At 43.5% G+C, this 25,847-nt stretch overlaps 1 protein-coding gene across 2 annotated transcripts in view; it reads right to left on the reverse strand.

Annotated features, from left to right (window-relative positions):
* Positions 1–2,274: 2,274 nt before the first annotated feature.
* ACO2 (aconitase 2) overlaps positions 2,275–25,847 on the reverse strand; it is a 33,110-nt gene continuing 9,537 nt past the window's right edge. For both annotated transcript variants that reach the window (XM_073549434.1, XM_073549435.1), the window contains exons 2-17: positions 22,497–22,639; positions 22,133–22,391; positions 21,272–21,364; positions 20,447–20,605; positions 18,717–18,972; positions 17,293–17,384; positions 16,673–16,778; positions 16,438–16,595; positions 16,113–16,186; positions 15,914–16,025; positions 14,995–15,117; positions 12,842–12,997; positions 10,128–10,319; positions 3,786–3,918; positions 3,596–3,717; positions 2,275–3,300 (exon numbers count right to left, since the gene is read on the reverse strand). In XM_073549434.1, coding sequence (XP_073405535.1) covers positions 3,166–3,300; positions 3,596–3,717; positions 3,786–3,918; positions 10,128–10,319; positions 12,842–12,997; positions 14,995–15,117; positions 15,914–16,025; positions 16,113–16,186; positions 16,438–16,595; positions 16,673–16,778; positions 17,293–17,384; positions 18,717–18,972; positions 20,447–20,605; positions 21,272–21,364; positions 22,133–22,391; positions 22,497–22,639 — 2,313 coding nt within the window. In that variant the 3' untranslated portion in view covers positions 2,275–3,165. The remainder of the gene's footprint in view (positions 3,301–3,595; positions 3,718–3,785; positions 3,919–10,127; positions 10,320–12,841; positions 12,998–14,994; positions 15,118–15,913; positions 16,026–16,112; positions 16,187–16,437; positions 16,596–16,672; positions 16,779–17,292; positions 17,385–18,716; positions 18,973–20,446; positions 20,606–21,271; positions 21,365–22,132; positions 22,392–22,496; positions 22,640–25,847) is intronic.

Genomic DNA, 25,847 nt, shown 5'->3' on the forward strand with positions numbered 1-25,847 from the left:
TCGATATTGGCTGGTTTGGCTAACTTTATTCTAATGTACATGGGTGCTTTAACTATTATCAAGGGGTATGGACATTTGTAGAGTAAGGGCACATAATGCTTCCCCCCCCCCCCCCTTCCTTTACAGTCACTTTTACCAAACATCTTTTGGCCACTTTTGTTTTTATTTAAAAATTGTATTCATTTAACTGTTGAACATCTTTCAACCTGAAGAATAATCATGTCACTTCTCTTAACAGTTGGATTTATAAAGATGTGAAACTGCTAAGAGAAGCTTAAAAGACTTAACATGCAGAGTAACTGCATAAATACAGGTTAATAGTGTTTTTTTTTTTTTCAGGTGACTGGTTCCCGTTAAAAAGGAAACCACCTTCTGATTCCGTAGGACAGTAAAGGGCCTTTTACACATAGCGATATCGCTAAAGAGTCACCGATTTTGTGACGCAGCAGCGATATCACTAGCGATATCGCTACATGTGATACTCGCCTCCGACCGGCTCCCCTGCTGGCTATCGCTGATCGCGCGAGATCGGCCTGGTCCATTTCTCGTCGTCTGCTTCCTGCTGGCTCCGACGAGCGAGCCATGGACGCGGGCGGAAGACGGTCATCCTTGCCGCGTCTGACAGGTGAGTACGACCGCTGCTGCATCGCTAATGAGATCTGCCTTTTTGGCAGCTCACTAGCGACCATTTAGCGATGCACCAGCGATCCTGACTTGATCGTATTGTGGTCGGGATCGCTGGTGCATCGCTAAATGTAACGGGGCCTCTATTCTGGATCTCATCTGAATCTGTTTGGCTTTTGATAAGAAGGGAGTTTGTTCTTGAGAGTCAAAGAATACCTAGGAATATTTCCCTGGTGGAAGGGACCAAGTTTGATTTTTGCGGATTCACCAGCCACCCAAGAAATGTCAGAACTTGAAAGCTTCTCTGAGCAATGGAACAGAAGGAGCCAGGACTAGGAAATCGTTGAGATAAGGAACAATGCAGATGTTCTGCTTCCTGACAAGTACCATCACTTCTACCATGACTTGCTCAAAACACCCGAGGTGCTGATGAAATTCCAAGTGGAAGGATATTGAACGGGAAATTAAGCGTTTGACATCTCTGGGTAACCGCAAATCTCAAACAGTTTTAGTAAGCTGTATAGGTGGGAACACGATACTAAGCGTAAGACACAGGATCAGACTAGGGAAGATGGAACCCCGTGGCGAGCAATACACTTTATTTCTTCTACTAAAGAAGGCAGTTTCTCTTCTACAATGCTCTCTGTACAAAGCCAACAGTTGTTTCTTGTGGTAAGATGGAAGTTTCAGAGCACAGAGTTGTAACTATCTTCACTGTTTAGTGCAGGATTCTTATGCCACCCCCTACCTGAAAGAGGTGGAAAAGGGATAATAAAGATTACTTGTACCAAAAACAGTCCTCCCCATGGCGGCAGCTCTTACTGGGCCTGGGTTCTCGCTGGGCAGAGCGAGAAGAACCTTCCAGAGCCAAATGATAGGTCATACCTTAAGGGTTCTTCTGTGCAGGTCACTTACATCCAACTAACTGGAATAAAGCAAGGCATCATCCCATCAGATGAGACTCCTTCCCATGGTCACATGGGTGTAGGCAAGGGAAGACCTCATTGGAAACACCGGCAGGCATCTTCCAGTGGGCCCTGCTCAATTTTCTACATGCAACTCTGTTGAAAGCCACCAAAAATCAGTCAAAAGTTCCACCCTGGTATGAAACAGGAACTGAAACCAAGAATTGACACCGTATTTGGAGTCACTCGTCAGAACAGGGGAGGAGCAAGGCTGAGAAGCTTCGGAAGGCCCCAAGCCTGAAGCCATTCCACTTTACATGGAGGCATATGATTAACAGAGGTAAGCATCCCAGAGGAGACAGGAGCAGCATGAGCGAGGAGAAGGCATCTGTAATTGTACTCAGCTGCCAGGCCCACAAAGAGGCTTTTTCAGCAGTCTCTTGCCGACCACAGAGCAGAACAGGATGACTTCCTAATGCTCCACGGGCCCTGGAAACATTAGCAATAGCTCCAATCCTACTTCTTTTAACCTGTTTATTTTCCCTATTAGCGCAGGAGACAACAGGAGGTTGCTGCCCTGTCATATACGGTGACTTGATAGATTACTAAAAATATTCCATTATTCCAATTACCAGAGACACCCCTTTTAAGCCATCTTAGAGCTAGCCAAGTCTCTAAAAAAAAAAATTAAAAAAAAAAAAAAAAGTGTAATTGTTTCCAATGTATAAAGAAAACCCCAAAAACGTACATTTTTTTTCTCTTTTTATTTATGCCAACATGAAGTAGACATATGGTAAATTATTATTAATCCATCTAAAAATATTTAGGATGTATTCATCAGTGGAAAAATCCATGGATTTCTACCCCAGATTTTGATTGTGCTTTTTTTGGCACAAAGATACAGTCCATTTACTTACAGGTTTTGGATACCTTTTGTCCATTTTTAAAAATTTGAATAAAAGCTATGGTAAAGCAGGCACAGATCACCTAGATTAATTACCAGGTCAGACATCTTAGCATTAGGACAGAAGTCACATTGAACCACTGCATGTAAAGCATCTTACAAACATGCTTGAACAATAGGGCAAGGAAAAGTACCATCAATACCTGCTGGGCATGGGTCAAGATCACAAGTTGACGCTGATATCATAAAAAAAAAAAGCTGTTTAATTGAATTGTTTGTGGAATCAAAATTATCAGTGCCACAAAAGAATATAACTACTAAATGCAATAGGTCCGATCACATGTTTTAATTTATCAACTCTGCTCTGAAATTAAACACTTCTATTAATGCAGCACGAGCCATTTTAACCTCAGACTGGAGAGCGTTACAGCACCATGATTGGTTGAGCAGATAACAAAACGGTCAATAAATATAAGAAATTTTATGACGATACCACGCAAGAACTGTAACAGCATTGCAGATCCAGCAATAAAGAAAACCTTAGAATATATATATATATATATATATATATATATATATATATATATATATATATATATATTTTTTATACGGCCTGGATAAGGAAGCAGTGTAAGTGCTATTCATTTGAGTGTCTGACACATTGCTATGGTTAACCATTCTGAGAACGAACAGTCTGTAAGTGGCAAAGAAGAATTTGGGACAAAAGTGCTTCTACTTCTGGAGTTCTTTCATGCGGTTCAGAGCGCTGCCGGCCTGGAACCATTCAATCTGTGTCTCATTGAAGGTGTGGTTCAGGAAAATAGTCTCCTGGCTACCGTTCTGATGAGTGATGATACATTTTACGGGCTGCAATGAGAGAAGCAGACAATAAGGAATTCTAATGGGGTATTGACATGGTGAATGAAACCTATCTAAATGTTTATTAACCCCTTGCCAACATGTGATGTAAATATTACACGTCTGTAGGGAGCCAAGCTCCCGAGCCCACTCAATACAACCGCAGCCTATACATGAAGTACAAACTGTTGTAGCTGGCACCTGCCTTAACAGCAGTAAACCCAACGAGCTTTGATCACCAACAGCGGCATCCAAGTAGGTAAGTGACAATGCATAGCAGTATATTTTTGCTAGAATTAATTACCTTTCCAGGGGCCAAGTCTTTAAGCCCGGCCAGTGTGATTTTGTCTTCAGGATGAATTTTATCATAATCAGCTGGGTCAGAGAACGTTAGAGGCAGAAGTCCTTGCTTTTTAAGGTTCGTTTCTGAAATATAGTTCTAGTATTAGCGTACTATTAAAGAGAAAACAAAACCATAACTGCACTCTATTTACCATGAATTCTTGCAAAGCTCTTGGTAATTATGGCTCTTCCTCCCAAATGCCTTGGTTCTAGGGCTGCATGCTCTCTACTAGATCCTTCTCCATAGTTCTCATCGCCGATTACAACCCATTTAATTCCATGTGCCTGCAAAAGGTAAGAAACCATTAAAAATAAGCCACATTAGAAACGTGCACCTGCCCTGAGAGGTACATGTTAAGATATTCCATACAGCCCCCTACAAGTCCTGCTTTATGGGCTGTAAGAATGAGTTGAATATCTCTAGACACAAGTATATATATTAACAGTTATCTCCAGAATACCACCATGGTTACTTACCGGTAGCCGGTTTGTCTTTGCACTTCTAAATTTTACTTATTAATCTTTAGCAGATACACTTTTACTATTGATATCTTAGTAAGGAGGGAAGTGAGAGGGTGCTGTCGTGGACTCATTAAAAAAGCATTACCGGTAAGTAATCCGGCTTTTTACCCTTCGCCACGACAGCACCCACTGGAGAGATTCCAGAGACCATCACCTGGGTGGGATCACCGTGCCAAGGACAGTCCTGCCAAAGCTTAGGTCTGAAGTGGATGAAAGGTCAAGTCTATAGTGAATATAGAAGGTAGAAGGGGTTGACCAAATTGCCGCCTTACATATGGCTTTGATTGGAACGTCTCCCCTCTCGGCCCAGGAGGCTGCCACTGCTCTGGTGGAATGTGCTCTGATGTTCTCCGGAGGATCATTTTTCGCAGAGTAGGCTAAGCGAATGGCATCCCTGATCCATCGGGATATGGTGCTATTCGTGACTCCGTATCCTTTTTTACAGCCCGGAAAAGATATGAACAGAGCCCTACACTGCCTCCAGCTCCTGGACCTCTCAATATATTTTAGGACAGTTCTTCTAACATCCAAGGTGTGGAATTTCTGCTCCCCCGGAGTGGAGGGATCTCCAAAGGTGGTCGGGAGGAGTATTTCTTGAGATCTATGGAATTTTGTTGATACCTTAGGCAGGTATGAGGGGTCTGGTTTTAATATTAACCTATCCTGGGATATCTGAAAAAAGGGTGGGTCTATGGATAGAGCTTGGATATCACTCACTCTCCTAGCAGACGTTAGTGCTACTAAGAGGGCTGTCTTGAGTGACAAGCATTTCAGGGATATCGTGTGTATTGGTTCGAAGGGCTCTTCCATAAGGGCGTCTAAGACCAGATTTAAGTCCCCTGCAGGGATTGCAGGTATGCGAACCGGAGTCATTCGTTCGCAATCTGTAATAAATCGTGATATCCACTTATTTCCTGCTATATTGTGGCCGTACAGTGCCCCTAAGGCGGACACTTGGACTTTTAGCGTGTTTACCGGCAGGCCCAAGTCCTTCGCTTTCTGCAGAAATCCAAGATAGGAACTATCGGAATTTCTGTGGTATGAGGAGTTGTATGAAACTGCAGGAATTTTTGTACATATTCTTGCAGAAATCTGGGTAGTGGACTGCTTCTAGCTCTGTAGGAGCGTAGCAATCAGTGTCTCAGAAAACCCTCTTGATCTTAGTAGCTGCCTTTCAAATTCAACACCGTCAAGTGTAAGTTGTCCACTTGGGGGTGGAAAAACGGGCCTTGGGAGAGTAGGTTGGGAATCGAAGGGAGAACCCAAGGATCTGACACAGACATGGTTCGTAGCCATGAGAACCACGGTCTCTTGGGCCAGAATAGTGTTATCAAAATTACTCTCGCCTTGTCCTCTCTGATCTTCCGAATGACCTGTGGTAAGAGGATTATCGGAGGGAAGGCATATGCCAGATTGAATTTCCATGAGGCTTGGAGGGCATCCAGTATGTCTGGATGATCTGACGGGGACAGGGAGGCAAATGCTTTTATCTGTCTGTTCTCTTTCGTGGCAAAGAGGTCCACCTGAGGTTGCCCCCATAGAGCTACTATGTCCTTGAAGATTCGGCGATTGAGGCACCACTCCCCTTGCCGAAGTGTGTGTCAGCTTAAGAAGTCTGCCTCTTGGTTGTTCTCTCCCCTGATATGGAGGGCCGAGAGGGACAACAAATAACTTTCGGCTAAGTTTAAGGTTCTTCCCGCAGAAGACATCAGAGTCTCTGATCGAGTACCTCTCTGTCTATGTAGGCCAATGTAGTGGTGTTGTCCGATAGGATCCTGACATGCCTCTGTTGGAGCTGTGGAAGAAAATGTTGTAGAGCATAATATACCGTCAGTTCTTTTAAATTAGACGAGTAGCCCAGTTCATCTCTATTTCACCGTCCTTGACAAAAGCTATTCCCCATATGGGCTCCCAAGCTGTGGGGGCTATCGTCGGTGGTCAGGATACAAGATGGTACTATAACCCATGTTACTCCTGTGGACAGATGGCTATCCTCTAGTCACCATTCTAGAAAAGCCAAGACATTCTGTGATAAGGTTATCTTGCTCTCGAGGTGACCACTATGTCGCCTGTCCTCTTGGAGGATCTGATGCTGCAGTGTGCGGATGTGATAATGGGCCCACTGGACTGCCGGGACACAGGAAGAGAGCGACCCCAATAGCGACATTGCCCCTCTCAGAGACATATGTGGTCTATTTATGGCTGCCTCCACCTTTCCTTTTGTGTGCGTAATCTTTACCTGAGGGAGTAGACATCTCTGGGTTGTGGAGTCTAACTGGAACCCTAAGAACATCTGAAGGGACTGCGGAACGAGTCTGGATTTCTGGAAGATGATGATCCAGCCTAGATCCTGCAAAGATGAGACCGCATCAGCCACACATCTGGTACAGTGGGTGATCGAGTTCCCGATAATTAGGAAGTCATCAAGGTAAGGCACAATTAGAGTGTCTTTCTGACGAAGATAGGCCATCACCTCTGCCATAACTTTGGTGAAGATCCTTGGCGCTGTAGAGAGGCCGAAAGGCATGGCCGCATATTGAAAATGACGGATCTTGCCTTCGAATAGTACCGCGACCCTTAGGTACCTTTGGTATCTATTATGAATAGGAAGATAGTAAGCATCTTTTAAGTAAATCCCTGCCATCACACAGTTTGGAAAGAGAAGTTTTATGGTGGATCTGATTGATTCCATTTTAAACTTATAATTTTTTATAAACGTATTAGGCTAAGTGCACACGTTGAAGAAAATTTCTGCACAAAAACCTGACTCCCTTCCCAGAAACCGCACCTATTTTTCCGCGGCGTTTTTTGCGCGGTTTTGATGCATTTTTTACCGCAGCGGTTTCTAAAAGCATGGGAGAAGCCTAAACCGCAGAAAAAAACGCAAAATTAATGTGCATGCTGCGGTTTTTACCGTGATGCGGTTTTTTCGCGGTAAAAAACGCATCAATGTGCACAAAAAGTGCAAAATGCATAGAAATGACTGTGCACCTTATTTTTAGCGGTTTTATAGTGAAAACCGCGGTAAAAACCGCTAAAAAAACGCTGTGTGTGAACACAGCCTTAAGCTTCCTCAAATTTATGATCGTCCTAAAATGTACCATCTGGTTTGGAAATTAAAAATAAAGGAGAGTAGAAACCTCTACCCTCTTGTCCCTCTGTGACCTCTACTAAAACCCCCTTGGCTAGTAGGCTCCGAATTTCTACTTCGAGGGCCTTTTGTTGCACTATAGGAGTTAAGGCGGGTTATGATAAAGGAATCGTAAGGCATTTGAAGGAATTCTATTTTCATTCCCTCTTTAATTATACTTAGAATCCATGGACTTTAAGTTATTAGCTCCCATTTTGAAGAAAAAAAACTTTAGTCTACCCCCTACTGGGGGGACTGATTTTTTAGTATTTATTTTCCTTTCGGAATGTTGCACCTCTCAACATGCTACCGTTGTGCTTCTTTTCCTTTGCAGGCCATCTAGTTGATCTGTCCGCTTGTCTCCTCCCAAACGGCCGCCTTTTAAAGGCTCTCCTGTAGAAAGGGATACAAGAATCAGGGAAGGCCTTCTTCCTTTCTTTCGTTTTGGCGAGTATGTCATCTAGGGCTTTCCCAAAGAGAAACTCACCCTCGCACGGGGTTGCGCAAATCTTAGATTTTGATTGCGCGTCCCCCTTCCAGCTCTTCATCCATAGTGCCCTCCTGGCGTTGTTAACAAGACCAGCCGATCTTGCTGCCATCTGCAGGGTGTCTGCCGATGCATCGGCCATGAAGGCCGCCGCCCCTCTAATTAATGGAATAGCGGCCTGTAGTTTTTCCCTAGTCACCTTCTGCTCGATTTGTTGATCTAATTGGTCCAACCACACGAGCATAGACCTGGCGGTGCATGTGCTGGCTTAAAAATGCCTGTGGTAGACTCCTAAAACCTTTTTAATGATGACTCCGCTTTACGGTCTACCGGGTCCGCCAATAAGCCTGCGTCCTCTACCGGAATAGTAGACTGCTTCGAGGTAGAGGCTACGACGGCACCAACCTTTGAAACTTTGGGCCATTTTAATAGCTTGTCATCGCTAAATGGGTATTTCGATGGGAGAAAACTTCTTTTATTGTGTTTTTCCCATTCTCTCTTTATTAGGGCCTTAACTGCCGGTATTACTGGAAACACCCGCATTTTCTTTTCCGCCAACCCTGCAAACATTATTTCTTGTGTGGTTTGGACACCCTTTGTCTCCTCACACCCCATAGTGATCCTCACAGATTTGACTAGGTTATCCACACTATCTAGGGGAAAACCATGATCATCCCTCAATGTCTGATGATATGAGTGAGGAATCAGAGATTATCCCCTGTTCTTACTCTGACTCTGAGCTGAGGGTCACTTGTTTTTTGCTCCTAGTCTCTGAGGGAGTACTGGCACGGGTGATAGCCTGTATTTCCTCCCTAATTATGGCCCGAATGTCCTTTGATGACACTGCCGACCCTTGTCTAGTTTCTCTGGTGCATTGCTTACAGAGCTTTTTGGGGTAGGAGTCAGGGAGAGGCTGAGCGCATAAAGGGCATTCTTTATGTTTGGATTTCTCTTTTTTCTTCGCCTGGAAGAGGGGAGACATGGCGAAAGGAGAGAGGGGGGGAGAGTCAGCTTAATAGGCAGAGTATATATATTGCACACTCACCCAGTTAAGCCTTTATTACCGGATCAGATGGCTGAGGCCCCGTCCTGGGTCTTGACTCTCCCATCTCGCTCCTGCGAGCAGTGTCTGTCCTGGTAGCGTGGTCCCTAGAGGAGCTGCCCCCCGCAGAGTCTCCTGCTGGAGCGTGTACTTCCCCTGGAGACGACATGGCTCTTTGCCGCTAACCCGCGGCGCTTGTTTAAATAGCTCTTCCGGTCTTTTTTTTCGGAAGTTGCTCCTCCTCCCCGGGTTCACTCGCACATGCGCAGTTGCGCTTCTCAGCCATCGTGCCCCGGAAGTTCACCCATTACTTCCGGGGCTTTTGAGAATACGCGCCGGCCGGCTACCGCACCGCCGCCTTTGTGTGCAGCCTGCGCCTCTCCCCACGCTGCCGCCACCGCTGCTGCTCTTTTTTTTCTTCGCGCAACTGGCACTGACACACTTACCGCTCCTGCAGTGGCGGCCCCTGCGAGCTTGGTGCCACCTGGCGCGTTGCTAGGTGAGACCGGGCGGCCCTTCCCGGACCCGGTCATCACCTCCCATCCGTCAGACGAGGGGGGAGCCGTCTAACGGAATCTCCCCCGACGCTGCCTCTGGACCGCAGCCCCTGCCGTTCTCGTGGATACTGCACAGGCGGCGTGCATTTGGCCCAGGTATGTCTTCCTGAAGGCTATCCTTAGGTTCCCTGAGAACAGGTAACAAAACTGAGGAGGAAAAACGGACCGCCGCCTTTTATCTTTCTGTAGGGTTTTCCTGTTCCAAATGGGGCGGATCCGATACCTCCAGTGGGTGCTGTCGTGGCGAAGGGTAAAAGTAGTCTTCTACACCAGAAAATACGGTACTTGAGAACATGTTAAATATCTCCGTGACAATGATGATTGAGTATGAGAAACCAGAATTAAGTCCTGCAGCATTTTTTATTTGCACACAGTTATCAAGAGGAACTGGTAGGTCCGAGGTCAGTATCCCCTACTAAGGGGTTTAACAGTCACATGCAAACAATATGCAATATTGATAGTGAAAATAAGTTATTGTGACACTGTACAACACTTCTGTCGTGTAGATTAGTTTGCCATCTGAGCAGTAAGGGCACAGACTCACAACCAATTCATTAGTGTGCAGAGCTGCATTCACATTCATTAGGTGTCTGAAAGTATCTAAAAGGATGACCCACATTGTATATGTAATAAACTATCAGTAGTAGCTTGAGACCCAATCAATATCTGAGAGGGAAGGGACGGAATTGGTGCAGCAAGGGACATGTGGAAGTAGCCTAGAATCTCACATTTTGTATGGAACTACAAAAACATTACCTTGTAGTAGCGAGCCGTGTCAGGAACTGGTCCATATTCCTGAGTTGCAATATTTTTCACACTATTGGCTTTGTTGTTTTCTATGTTGATGGCACCAATCAGCAAATTATTAGAAATGTTGTCCAAATGACCTCTAAATTTCAACCAGGGGCCAGCAGCAGAAATGTGATCTGTTGTACACTTGCCTTTTACCTGCCATGAAAGAACAAAATAAGAATCAATCTCTCTCACAGACATGCTTCATGGTTACGAAGCCACCTAGAGTGGCGACACGCGTCGGGTCATTAGTCCAGCCTGCCCCACTCCACTTCACTTCATATGTGATGTATTGGGTTCTGTGCATCTACAGTGGGGAAAAAAAGTATTTAGTCAGTCAGCAATAGTGCAAGTTCCACCACTTAAAAAGATGAGAGGCGTCTGTAATTTACATCATAGGTAGACCAACTATGGGAGACAAACTGAGAAAAAAAAAATCCAGAAAATCACATTGTCTGTTTTTTTTTCATTTTATTTGCATATTATGGTGGAAAATAAGTATTTGGTCAGAAACAAAATTTCATCTCAATACTTTGTGATATATCCTTTGTTGGCAATGACAGAGGTCAAACGTTTTCTGTAAGTCTTCACAAGGTTGCCACACACTGTTGTTGGTATGTTGGCCCATTCCTCCATGCAGATCTCCTCTAGAGCAGTGATGTTTTTGGCTTTTCGCTTGGCAACACGGACTTTCAACTCCCTCCAAAGGTTTTCTATAGGGTTGAGATCTGGAGACTGGCTAGGCCACTCCAGGACCTTGAAATGCTTCTTACAAAGCCACTCCTTCGTTGCCCTGGCGGTGTGCTTTGGATCATTGTCATGTTGAAAGACCCAGCCACGTTTCATCTTCAATGCCCTTGCTGATGGAAGGAGGTTTGCACTCAAAATCTGACGATACATGGCCCCATTCATTCTTTCATGTACCCGGATCAGTCGTCCTTGCCCCTTTGCAGAGAAACAGCCCCAAAGCATGATGTTTCCACCACCATGCTTTACAGTAGGTATGGTGTTTGATGGATGCAACTCAGTATTCATTTTCCTCCAAACACGACAAGTTGTGTTTCTACCAAACAGTTCCAGTTTGGTTTCATCAGACCATAGGACATTCTCCCAAAACTCCTCTGGATCATCCAAATGCTCTCTAGCAAACTTCAGACGGGCCCGGACATGTACAGGCTTAAGCAGTGGGACACGTCTGGCACTGCAGGATCTGAGTCCATGGTGGCGTAGTGTGTTACTTATGGTAGGCCTTGTTACATTGGTCCCAGCTCTCTGCAGTTCATTCACTAGGTCCCCCCCGCGTGGTTCTGGGATTTTTGCTCACTGTTCTTGTGATCATTCTGACCCCACGGGGTGGGATTTTGCGTGGAGCACCAGATCGAGGGAGATTATCAGTGGTCTTGTATGTCTTCCATTTTCTAATTATTGCTCCCACAGTTGATTTCTTCACTCCAAGCTGGTTGGCTATTGCAGATTCAGTCTTCCCAGCCTGGTGCAGGGCTACAATTTTGTTTCTGGTGTCCTTTGACAGCTCTTTGGTCTTCACCATAGTGGAGTTTGGAGTCAGACTGTTTGAGGGTGTGCACAGGTGTCTTTTTATACTGATAACAAGTTTAAACAGGTGCCATTACTACAGGTAATGAGTGGAGGAAAGAGGAGACTCTTAAAGAAGAAGTTACAGGTCTGTGAGAGCCAGAAATCTTGATTGCTTGTTTCTGACCAAATACTTATTTTCCACCATAATATGCAAATAAAATGAAAAAAAAACAGACAATGTGATTTTCTGGATTTTTTTTCCTCAGTTTGTCTCCCATAATTGAGGTCTACCTATGATGTAAATTACAGACGCCTCTCATCTTTTTAAGTGGTGGAACTTGCACTATTGCTGACTGACTAAATACTTTTTTTCCCCACTGTATGTATATTATTTGAAGGTTGACATGTAGATGTCCTTTGGTTGTTTGCACTCTTTAAAGCCCATTTCTGGTCTGGATGATCTGGTCTGCTCTTGGAGCCTGACTTCAGGCTGAGGTATTTCCAAATGGGGTTTATTCAGTACATTCCAGAAATGTTTGTTTTTTATGTACCACATTGTGAATAAGAGTATGCCAGAGCTATATAACTAATTGTATGCACTGCCTTAAGGCATTATTTGAGCTTGTGATAACATCCATTTAAAATGTAAAATGTATCTGCATCACTGATATCCATGATTCATTTGTGATGGCTACAGTGTATTAGTGTGCTTTCAAAACCTTCTAATTGGGTATTAGTTTACATGGACCTTGGGTATAAGACACTTTCTCCATCAAAAGTGGTAGTGGTTATCAGGTTTGGTTCTCTATTATGAGATATGTATATCTTTTGAATGTGTCACATGTGTGACCATTTTTTAATGCTTTTAATGTGTTGTTGTTTGTTGTGCTTAATTTAAATAAATAAAAATTGTAATATTTTTGTTAAATTCCTACTCAGGGTGATCCCCGATCTGTGGCCTATTCTTTTCTGCTTGTGACTGTCATATATAGGTTGTAGGCCAGGGTTGGATCCCTTTTTTTATATTTCGGTGGTGCCCCGTTAGCTTGCTTTACAGAAAGAACAAAATAAGAATCAATCTCTCTCACAGACATGCTTCATGGTTAGGTATGAATTGTCTAGTAACAAGAGCCATGTTTTACCTTTATAAGAATCTGCATGTTTTCCAAATCTTTTCTATCCCACTTATCAAAAGGCTCCAGAAGCTGCAGGCGCTGGCTTGTGGTGCTCACATCTACACGCTCACCACTTCCATCTTTAGGTGGGTACTGGTAGGTGTCCTGACCTGGATCAAAACTCTAACACGAGCAGATAAAATGGAAAATGTCATCTTTACTACAGTGTATGCTCTAGGAAAATCAAATGATCGCATCTTTAACCCCTCAGTGATCTGGTCTTTTTAAATTTGTTACTTTACGGTAATAACTCTAGAATGCTTCAACAGATCCCACTCATCAAGGCTTTTTTTCATGACACACCGCACTAGGTTTGTGATTAATTTGGGTCAATATGTTTTGAGTTTATAAAACTATCACAAGTGTATCAAATTTAAAAAAAAAACAAAAAAAAAAAAAACAGGGCACAGGGACTCTTAGCAATGGGGTGTGGCACCGACCCCAGCAACTACAACTGCTGATTTGAGTGTTTCAGGGAATTAAATAGCCTGAAACACTGAGGTCCAGCTATGATCAGTCCTGTAAGAGCACAGATCATAGGCTGGAGCCTAGCAAAGGCCGTGTCAGCTCCAATTGGTGCGATCGGTTGAGGATAACCAAGCGCACCAGAGGGCAGAAAAGCAGTCTGAACTATCACCGCTCTCCACTTCCCATTTCTAGCTTGGAGACATGTGCAGAGTAGTTACTTAGCTGTTCTGCTGCCAGATCTGCTGGGACTTGTGGTGTCACAGATAAATCTTGCCTGTATCATCACTGCTGCTTTACCCGTAAGATAAATAAGACGTTCCTGATCCTCTCCTGACCTGTTCCTGTCCCCAGCATTTCCCTTATCTACCCCAATCCTTTTCCCCTCCTTTCCTAACCCCCTCCCAACCCTTCTGCCACAGAGTGCTCATCAGTAGAGATGAGCGCCTTTGCCTTTTTTGGGGTCGAGTCGGGTTTCATGAAACCCGACTTTCTCAAAAGTCGAGTAGAACGAAATCGGCCGACTATCATGAAAAGTCGAAGACTGAAACACGAAACCCAATGCAAGACAAGGGGGAAGCAAAGTCTGCAGGGAGTGGAGGACAGGAAACACACCCACATGCCGGACGGCATTTTTAAAGTGTGCAAAATCTCTCTCTCTCCGCTGCACATGTCATCTCTTTAACCACAGTGAACGTCCTTGCTCCGTGGCTGAAAAAAAGTCACGTGCAAGCATTCTGGGAAATCCGATTTTGGCGCTCGTTTTGCCGACCGCATGGCCGACTTCACGCTGTGGTCGAGTTTCAGTCGGCGAAACCAGACTTTGCCATAAGTCGTCGACTTATGAATCTGGCCGACCTGTTTCGCTCAACTCTACTCATCAGTACTTGATTGCTAGTTAATTTTCTTGTTTACGCGTCCTGCAGCCACAGAGTGCTAATCAGTGACACAAATTACTGAACGGCACCCGTGCTCGCTGTTTTCCAGGACTTTTTTTTCCCCTCCTTTTTTGCATATGGTTCACAGCCTCTTAGTAACACCATATAGGGGGGCTGTCCAGTGCTAACTATAATGCATCCCAAGTGAACAGAGTAGGACTGGCAAGTGTAAGGAACTTTGACGTTAGTTTGCCCGCTTACGTATTATGGCCATAATATTAACCAATACCTTACATATATTGATATGTTTGTGTGCACTTTTTATCTTTTCAGGGTGCAGTTGGGCCCAAATGGTTCTGTAAACTGTGGCCCCGTGTTCACACGGGATGCATTATAGTTAGCACTGGGCAGCCCCCCTAAATGGTGTTACTAAGAGGATGTGAACCATATGCTCTGCATTCCCTGTGTGAACATTGCCACATACGGATTATTTTTTTGCACTGGTGTGCCACACGGCCAATCCTTGATTGTAGGCTGGCTGGCTGACTCATTTGGTATTATTGTGCAGTTGCCATTTTATTTGGGTCCGCTGCACCCTGTTAGTGCATTTGTATTGAGGCCTGTCTATACAGGTAAGCATCTCTGCCTGTTTTGATTTTTTCTCAAATATTGGAGGATTCTTTCCTCTTTCTGTGGTTTTCATGTTAGAGTAGGACTGGCAAGTGTAAGGATCTATATAATGGCAGTTACATTTCAGTGCACTAAGTGAATACTCACAGATTTTGGGAGCTCATCTGCATCTGGTGCTTCCAACTTAAATTTCTTTCCATCAGCACCAGTGAGAAAGTCTTTTTCTGGGTCAAACTTGAGGGTTCCCGCAATTGACAAAGCTGTGACTATCTAGAAGAAAACAAAAAAAGTACAAAAACTTTTACTTTACGACATTTAAAGTTTAACCTTATTTCCAATTAACTTTTCAGAATAAAAGTGGTAAAAGTGTACCATACAGGTCGGATGGCGCAGTATTCCCCATGTACACAGAAGGCTATAATTTTGAGCCTTCTGTGAGATAGTGAGAAGAGACTAGTTGCTTTGATGATTCCTATACACAACGCCTAAGACTGACTCATACATAGAAACTAGACACTGGTACATCCAACAAGTTCAATCTCAGAAAGGGGTTAAGAAGAAAACTTTACAGAGCGAGAGACAGATGAGTATGTATACGTACTAGCATAATTCCAACAAGACCAATGCTTTACATATCAATACTTAACTAAGTGCATCAACAATAAGGCTACATGCAGACACTGGTCAAGCAACTGCAAGTCTCAGAAATCGTATGACCAAGCACCCTAGTGTACATAACAGTTAGTCATTAAAGTATGGGTGCAAAGCGGCTTGTGATATAGCAAGAGTTTAGGTATCGCTGTAATTCAAGGTCACAATATACACACACACACACACAATCATTAAATGTAATGTGACAGTGTCACTGCATTCACACTGCGGAATTTAAGACCACCCATTCTGTTAACTAATGGGAGTCGTTGAGCAACAGCTATCCGTCAACCCCAATTGTTTAAAGTTACGGTATACGGGGGTTTATGACATAACCCTTTAACAATCAGCAACTTATGTAGGGCAGAACACAGCCTGCAATTCCTCATATGCATGTATCCTGCAAAATGAATACCTCTGGCGATGTGACAAATGCATGAGTCTCAGGATTTGCATCATTCCTTCCAGTGAAGTTTCTGTTGTATGATGTGACAATTGTGTTCTTTTCTCCCTTTTTAATATCCTTCCTGCATAAAAGGTTTACCAAATCAATTATTGCTCTTTATATGGACAACTGCCAAGAAATTGCAGGAAATGGTCTGAATTCAACATACCTGTCCCACTGACCAATACAGGGTCCACAGGCATTTGCAAGTACCACACCACCCACATCACGAAGAACGGCAGCCTATAAAGTGAGAAATGGCAACAAACCTCATGAATGAGAAATGAAATTTAGTTTCTGCACTAGATTTTTCAGTTTTCTTAAACTTTCAGAGGACAAACATTTGGTATTATTGAATTTATGATTATCCATATATCATTAGCTGCTTTTACTAATACAACAGCATTTACCCAAGAAGAAGATGGATAGTATTGCTGTAAAAATTAAACAAATTGCAGCATTCTTCAGTTAGAAATAGATGAGCCAATACTTACATAACCATCTCGCTCAATGGTGGCTCTGATTTGTTCAGAACCTGGAGTGATTGTAAACTGAGACTTGCATTTCAGCCCGTGCGCCAACGCTTGCTTTGCTACAGCAGCTGCACGGCCCATATCCTCATAGCTCGAGTTTGTACAGCTGCCGATAAGACCTGGCAGAAGCAGAGAACTGAGGTTACACAATAAATGCAGATATATTATAATATGTGTCACTAACAGCATAACCTACCAACTCTGATGTCCAAAGGCCATCCTTTCTGTTCCGCAACTGCTCCTACCTCAGACACAGGGTTTGCCAGGTCAGGGGTAAACGGGCCATTGATGTGAGGTTTTAGCTATGGAAGATAAAGTACATTTCTTCAAATGTTCCCAAGTAAATAAAATGCCACCATAGGAACAGAAAACAGTTTAGAAGTCAATTTGTGCTCTCCCAGCTCCTCACATTGACAGGCTGTGGTGCATGCAGTCTGCCATCAGTAACTACGTAAGTCCCGGGAGGGTAGTTTAAGGAGTTTGTTTGTTCCAAACAAAGTACATTTTAAATTAATAGATCTTAGAATAAAAGTTTCTACAACTGGGTGTGTAAAAAACAAAAGTAATATTTGCATAACATTTGAAGGGGTATTTTGATCATAGGCATGTACTGACAATAACATATGTCAATCTAATAAGTGGGGGCAACATACCCATAGTTTGAGAGGTGCTAAACAGATGGTGCGTGGGGGGCACAAATTGTCATAGTGGGCGCCAGGTTCCCATTGTGCTTCAGTGGCAAGTTTAGGTCAATATTTGCGTTTATGAAAATATCTGAAATTTGATGAAAACTCCAGAAACTAAAACTATGCCCACCTCATCCAAATTTAGTTCAATCAATTGATCATATTCAGCTCCCTGATCTGGTACCAAATCGTTCTTGAACTCCTCTGCCTGAGATGCGATTTCTGAAACAGAAATATTGAAAAAATTGGCAAAGTTAATCCCTGCGAGAAGTAACCATAGAAGTAACCTTGCTGATCAGATTTCTATTACTCACAACTCATCCAATGTCAATTGCCACACATTGCTGAGCTACCAGTGTACTATAACTACAGCCTTGTGAGTAATGCACCTTTAGCTGCCATTTACACCATCTTCCCATAGAATCGCAAAACGCTGTTGTCAAGTTAACATGCTGATGACTGGCGACATACAGACATTTGCTGTATCCCCCCCCCCCAACCTTTTATATTCTGCATCATAAAAGATATTAAGCACACATTGCTAATAGATGAGTGGTGTAAAAGTACACAAGGTGGTAAGTGGAATATTGGATATTTGAGAGCTTCAGGACAAAGAAGTAGAGATGCCCAGTCTAAAAGACTTTACTAAAACCGTTTAAGTCATAGAATAATGGGAATAACCCTACATAAAAAAACAAAAAAAACAAAAAAGATACATTGCTGTGACAGGGAGGAATAATTATGTCACAGAGTGTATACAAGAAAGTAACCAGCTCCCCTGGCGTCCTAAAGCGTGAAACTGAAAGGACCACTTGTAGCAGAATATGAAAGAAAAGAGGTTCTTCAAAAAGTAAAATATTTGAACATTAAAAAGGATTCCACAATCGGGAAACACATTTCAAATGCACAACCTACGTTCTTTATTAGCGCCTGATATGCGTTGCCATGTCTATCCTGATAACAAGAGCAAGAGAATTCATGATTTTCATTCACTTTGCTGGCATCAGGAAACACTTCAGGTTTGCGACAAAACCGCACAGAAAAAAAAAAATAAGACAAAGACGCATCATGTGCACACAGCCCGAGGCTGTAAAAATAGACTAGATCCAGCAGGAAGTTCTGTTTTTTTTTCTTCTTCTACAAGCTGTTGCTAGACAGACCCCATAAGCGATCCGTCCTGAAAGGGCAATGGTGAAGACAGCTTTGTTTTTTTGCCTCTCCAAGTTTCAGCAGCTGTAACCCCCTCACACTGACACATGCTCTTGGCCCCTGGAGAGGTACATCAGGCAGCCTTCAGAGGGGGTGAGGGGCTGTAATTGAGAGCAGAGACAAGGGCCACGTCAAGGGCGCACCACTGCTCCCTCATTTACATATCCAACATTTATATGACACAAAAATAATAACACTGACAGTGAAAGTATGATTTTTAGAGCTGCCTCATCCACTATATGAATGCCTTTTGGGGGTGTAAGACTCCCTTTCATTTCCACATCTACTACAGTGTACAATGTGCAGTGATACAATGCTATTAACAACTTTCAAAAATATACACACCTGAGCGCCCAGTTTTTTCTAAGTATTTTTTCATGCGATGATTGTAGGGAAATACAGATGTTGTGGCTCCAATTTCAGCTCCCATATTGCAGATTGTAGCCATTCCAGTACAAGAAATCGAGTCCACCCCTGGCCCATGATATTCTACAATGGCCCCAGTGCCACCCTTCACAGTCAAGATACCAGCTACTTTAAGAATTACATCTTTTGGGGAAGTCCAGCCAGATAACATTCCGGTCAGTTTTACACCAATAACCTTGAATTACAAAAGGTTAAAAAGTTTGGTTTTTCCATAAATCAATAGTACATACAAAAACAAGTGTAAAAGTGAAAGTGGCTTCTTTCCTTCTTCTCTAGGACTGATCTTTCCCTTAGTTCATTGGTAAAATCTATCCTTAGTGAATTCAGATTTTCATATTACTGAGATGACAACTGAAAGTAGCCTGAGGAAGCCATGCTGAGTGGCGATACGCGTGCGGCTCCATTTCCTCCACACACCATGACGTGACCAAGTGATTCCTAGCCAAATGTCTCTACCAACAAGTCTTACACAGCCTCACTTTCCTGGATCTCTGTCCTTCCATTGTGTTTATTGTATAACTTATTTTCAGGATACCACTATTTCCCTCTGCTTTTCCTACTTTCTATTAGGAATTACTCTTTTTCGGGCCCAAAGGTTAAGGATTATGTTCCATCTCTTATTGTCCATGTCTATAAGATATAAACTGTATTATATGGACCGCTGTTATCTTTGAACAGTTATCTTCTGGGACCTTTTTCAGTGTGCAGTATCTCAGCACACCACGGTGCACATAGTGGAGAGTCTGGTGGGTCCTTATATGGTCCTCCAGTTGTTATATACATTGAGCTTTTTGAATTGTTTTTAAGCGTGTTATCTCTTATAATTTTGAATCTTATTAATGTTTGTTCATTAATGGTGATCCTTGCCCAGGTCTACACACTTCTTTTTCTCTTCCCTATTTGTGCCTTTCCAGCGTGTGGCCAGTGATCCCATGTATATCTATGTATTTGTAGTGCCCGCAGCTTGTCTCTATTTACCACAAGTCTCATTTGCTGTACAGCATGGCGTTAGGCAAGTATTTAGTAGCAAATGTACCCGATTTTCTAGCTTTGATTTATTGGACTAGAAAGACCCAGAGTTAGATCCCCTTCAATATGACGAATGCTCCGCCAGCTGAAGTTCTTGAAAACTCCTAACTTTTGTATTTGCTCTATGGATAGGCAATATACTTTAGGTCAGTTAAACACATCCTTGAAACATAAACCAAGCTCTGATTGGAAGCCTGACAGCTGGGTCTTCTGAAACATTGACCAACTTTGGATCAGAGATGTGTGAAACCGTGATTCATAAGACAATCACTAAAGGCTATGTGGACATTGCGTCTTTCAGGCAAAAAAGACACCACAAAAGCACTCCATAAAATGATCATAGTGCACAGCAATGTCAGAATTACATTGCTGTGCACGTTCCACGTTATGCACCTTCTTTTAATCGCTTCAGGGTTTGGGGTTAAACGCTGTTAACAAGAGTGGCATGCTCATTCTTAGGGCAACTTATTTGCAGAAACAACCCACGCTCTCAATACTTAGCAGTAGAAAATTAAAGCAGTGTCAGCCAAACGAGAACGATGGCAAGGCCAGAAAAGCTGTGACGGTGTGTAGATGACACAATGTGCACATACCAATACAATGAAAAGCAACAGACTCACCTTCGGGCATTTGAGTTCCCAGGGAATCCCAGCCATAACATCTACAGCATCAGCACCACCTACACCAATGCAGATCCCTCCTAGCCCACCACCATTAGGAGTGTGAGAATCAGTGCCAATAAGGAGCACACCTGGATATGCGTAGTTTTCCAGGATAATCTAAGATATAAAATTAGATTAATTAAAGCATAATAATCGTTTCTTTGTATTGAAGTCATAAATTGTGACAACTCATTATCTACAACCCCCCCCCCCCCCCCAAAAAAAAAAAAAAAAAAAAAGTGCACACTTGTCACTAAATGTAAGTCTGATATGTTGTTGAGGGGACATACTTAAGCACAAATGTATACTGTGGGTTCTACCTTGGCGGCTCAGTGTAGGAAAGCAAAGCTTGCTGAACAGTGAACACAAAAAAAACAGAATATGCAAATATTTTGGCCTATCTGATTGGTAAAATATACATAAGGAACAGCTCTCGACATATACTTAAGGCTAACTACACTTTCCCTTTTGTCATCATGCAACAACAGAAATTGTATGGAAAAAGACCCAATTCAGGTGCATCAGCCCTTCAGGCTTTGAGATCCATTTATTGTCTCTACCAACCTTGTACCTGAGCTTGTTGCAATGAAATATGCCCCATTATTACCCACAGGTACAAGATTTCTTAAACACCACTTTTAGTTTTCTCTGTAGTTCAAATTACACCAAGCGTTTCCAGCTTTCTTGACACTACAACCATCTCTGCCATTAGTAATTAATGTACATTTGTAATTTTAACCAAGTTTGAAAAAAATGGATTAACGTTACAGATTGTAAATCTACCTGATGGATGATGCCTGACCCTGGTTTCCAAAAACCAACACCATATTTAGCTCCAGCTGTGGCTAAAAAGTTATATACTTCTTGGTTGATGTCCTAAAAGTGACAAAGCAAAATGAGTTAATCCACATAAAGACAAGTACATAGAATGGAAAGCTACAGTCCAGGAATGAGACCTACAGATTGATTTAAGGCCCCTTCTCACTAAGCGATCTCGGTAGCGAGATCGCTGCTGAGTCACAACTTTTGTGACGTAACAGCGATCTCACCAGCGAGATCGCTGTGTGTGACAGAGATCAGCGAGCGGCCCCCCTGCCGGTATCGCTGATCGCTGCAAGAAATCTCTGGACATTTCTTTGGTCGCTGGTCTCCCGCTGACCAGCACGCATCGCTGTGTGTGACAGGCGGGAGACCAGCGATCAGGTGTAAAAAATAAAATAAAAAATATAGTTATTCTCACCTTCCGACGTCCCGTTCAGCCATCCGGCCTCTCTCCACGCTCCGGTCCCAGTGATCCGTTGCACAAATGACCGCGAGACTTTCTTATTCCTCGAGACTGTGACATCTCGCGGTCATTCGTGCAAAGGATCACTGGGACCGGAGCGTGGAGAGAGGCAGGATGGCTGAACGCGACGTCAGAAGGGGAGAATAACTATTTTTTATTTTGATTCTATTTTTTTCAGCGATGGCCAGCGATGCCGGGCGCTCGGCATCGCTGTGCTGATCGCTGGTGAAGCTGTCTGTGTGACAGCTCACCAGCGATCAAATAGCGACTTACTAGCGATCCTGACACCTTGATATCGGTGTCGGGATCGCTGGTATGTCGCTTAGTGTGACGGGGCCTTTACACATCAGTGGCCATACCTTTGCCCTTTTGAGATCTTTATCTCCACCAAGCTGGGCTTCAATTAAGTGATCACAGTGGATGGTTGAAGGCACGGCCACACGGGGCAACCCACTGCTAATAAACTGAAGCATCGCCATCTGAGCCGTGGCATCCTGCATAGCCACTCTGTCTGGTCGTAACCGAAGGTAAGTCTTTCCACGCACTATATCCTGTTTAACTGGGTCATCAAGATGGCCATATACAATCTTCTCTGATAGGGTAAGGGGTCGGTCCAAACTTAAAATATAATAGGAAGATACATTTAGTACATTGTTTCATAAAAAGATCATTTGAAGTTTTTGACTTTAAATATATATAAAAAAATATATGCTTTACACTTACCGTTTGCGAACAATATCAATATTTTTTCCAACTTTTTCATAGTTGATATATTCATTGGTCTCAAAGTGGCTCATTGCCACTTTGGCCCTCTGGCACAGGACAGCAGAAATGTGATACCTGCGTGCTCCATGGCCCAAGGCTTGCTGTAGGTTAAGACAAGTGAGAATGTTAAAATTCATTAAACTTATGCTATAGGGATAATAAAACTTTCTGACCATCCTTAGTGCCTCCCACCACCCCTGCGGATCAGCCATCTTTTTAAAACAGGATTTACAGCATTGTCCTTTTAGTAATGGCTGACGTCAGTACTGCAGTTGACTAGAGCGTTATCCCATTCAAGTAAATGGTTAGACATGTCATACAAGACATAGCTGCCTCTAAAAGAGAGACCACACGTGGCTGCACACATGAACAAAAGGCTGCCCATCAGTGGCTGACAATGGCTGAAAGATTTTGTTACAGAGTCATGTTCCCACTGGTGGCTGGAGTTTCAGATACGTGGCGAACGCCGCATGTGGTCTCACTAGGAGAGCAGCATCACCTTCTGTTTAAAAGGTGATTAAAGGGAGGAAGAAAACAAAGAAATTGGTATAAACTGTGAAGAAAGTATTTGAATTTAAAAGGAGTATTTCCATCTTCAAGATCCTATTCCAATATGTAGTAGGTGTAATAATAATTACAAATATCTCCAATTAGAAATGTAGCATAGATTTTCTGATTGGCTGTCTCATTCCTCATGTGCAGGCATTGCAGCACCTTAGTGTGTTTAACTTTGCATTTTAATAGAATATACTATCGTCTTATGGGCATTTTTTGAAATAGTTTGTTTTTTTGGAGGTTGGATTATATCACAGAGTTGCCCTTCCTTTATTTTGGATTCCAATGTACTGATCATTATAGGTATGATACCTTTTGTTAACCTTAGGTATTCATGGCTGCGACCAGTGGCGTAACTATGAAGTTATGGGCCTGGTGCGAACTTTTAAATGGGGCCTCCCCCATGACAAAATATACGCATATCTCCGCTCCGTACACATACGGCTGCACTCCATACACAGCTCTGCTACATCCACACTGTAAACCCCTCCTCACCCCACACAGAATCTTTACCTCATCCAGCACCATGACAACCAGCACAGCAGTGTCCTGCAGACAATGAGGGCCCTGATCGTGTGACTCCTGACTCCTCCCCTCCTCTGACCTCATCACAGGTCCTGTGCGCACAGAAGCAACAGCCTAGGACGTCACTGCAGGCTGTGGGTCTATCTGGGAGGGTGAAGATGGGGTGCATGGGGGGCGTGGCAGCTCAGTGCAGGAAGAATAGACTCCCGGGTGGGACGCGGGGGCAAAAACAGAACTGTCCTGCGAGAATTGGGACGGTTGGGAGATATCATGGTCTGTCAGGTCTGACCTGCCGGGCCCCTGACTCCCCCCGGGCCTGGTCGCAGTGGCGACTGCTGCGACCGTGATAGTTACGCCCCTGGTTGCAACAACTAATATAGCAACAGTTAACTAGCTGATAGTGGTCGTAACCATGGATACCTAAGATCCTACAATGCCTGTACGAGGAGACATAGCGAATCTGAAAAACTAACATTTCTAATTCGAAGTATGTGCTAATGTTATTACACCTGTTACATATTGGGATAGGATCCTGAAGATGGGACTACCCCTTTAATAAAAGATACATAAGTGGGCTCTATTTACAAAAAAAACAAAAAAAAAAAACGCACACTATATCCTGGCATTTTAAATCCAGGCAATATATGATAATTCAGTGAGCCACAGCTGTGCGGCCAAACATATGTCACCACACGCACTGCTGCCAGCCAGTCTTCATCATTTACTGGGGCAGCTCCTATTGCTCTTCTGTTGGTTGCGACCTACCCGATCACTCCAGTATTGGTTGGGCGGTCACTATTCAATGCAAGTCTATGAGAACCAGAACAAGGCTCTCCTAGATTTCCATTGAGAGCTTGTGATTGTTACCTTTGAGGAGCATTTGGAGGAGGCGAACACATCAGATGGTAAGTATATTACTAGGGTCAGGGAACAGACTTTAGTAGCACCAGTGCTGAAAAAAAAAGCTAAAGTGATGCTTCAATCTGAATTTATCTAATGTTAGTGATGCAATAAGAAAGGCTGGATTTGCACTCCAAGTGAATCTAAACAATTGATCAGCAGCACTACCACGAATCAAAGCCTACATCTTATATCAAAGGCATGGCCCTAAAGGAAAATAGGATTTACTTACGGTACTTAACTGTTATGATAGTAAAAAAGATTGTATGGTCAAGAAGTAACTATTGGAGGGGGCGGTTACGAGTCAGGAGTGCTTCCTGTCACAATCCATATTAGGGAGGAAAATTAAAGGCCAAAATATAACTTTTCAGACGAACCACTGAGCCTTATATTAGACTTAGGCCATGTTCGCAGAATGAGTATTTGGTAAGTTTTTGATATGATATTGAAACTGCAGATGTACTTCCTAGTATTTGGCTTTAAAGGAACTTTATTGATACAGTCATGTGAAGTTTCTGCAACAAACACACCAAGACTGCATTTTTTTAAATTTATTTATACACCCACGGACACTTAAAGGGCATGTGTCAGTAGGATCTACAATCCTAAGCCTTCTATAGGAAGCTGAATAAAATGATAACTTGATACCGGCGATCCAACGTCTTATTCCAGAGAAATCCACGTTTTTCTTAATATATAATTTGGGCTGTTCAGGACTATTGGGAGGCTGCTGTCTGGAAGATGGCTCTGCCTCCAGAGCTTATTTTACATGAAGGGGAGTTACCAGTGTGAGACAAGTAACTAAAACAGGGGAAATGAACCTTGTCTTCTTAAACGTTTTTTGCAGCTGTCTGAGCTTTGCTGTATTGTAACGATATTACAGCCATGTGCCTGTGAGATGGAAGCTGAGAGGAACCTGCAGATGTGTTAGATATAACCACACACAGCTCTCCAGTGAGATAAGGAGAGCAGAGAGCGGTCATCACACTGGTAACTCTCCCTTCACGTAAAATAAGCTCAGGAGGCAGAGTTATCTTCCAGGTAACGCATACCCTAGAGCAGGGGTCCCCAACCGCCGGTCCGTGGCCCAGCACCGGGCCGCTGCAGTGCCCTTGCCGGTCCGCGGACACAAGGGGAGCCAGGGGCGGTCTGTGGCGTAGCGGGGGCTGGGGCGGCGCGCAGCAGCTCTTAGCGGCGGGCAGGGAGCGATCAAGCAGCTCCGCTGCCTGCAAGAGGGAATAGCAGGAGCGGAGCTGCAAGGACCCGTCCAGCTTCCTGCCCGCCGCCCGCGCTTCCTGTCTCTGACTGACACAGAGAGGAGAGCGCGGC

This window comes from Dendrobates tinctorius, unplaced genomic scaffold (genome assembly GCF_039654945.1).
Source record: "Dendrobates tinctorius isolate UK_male_01 unplaced genomic scaffold, ASM3965494v1 ptg000159l, whole genome shotgun sequence".
Taxonomy (NCBI): Eukaryota; Metazoa; Chordata; class Amphibia; order Anura; family Dendrobatidae; genus Dendrobates; species Dendrobates tinctorius.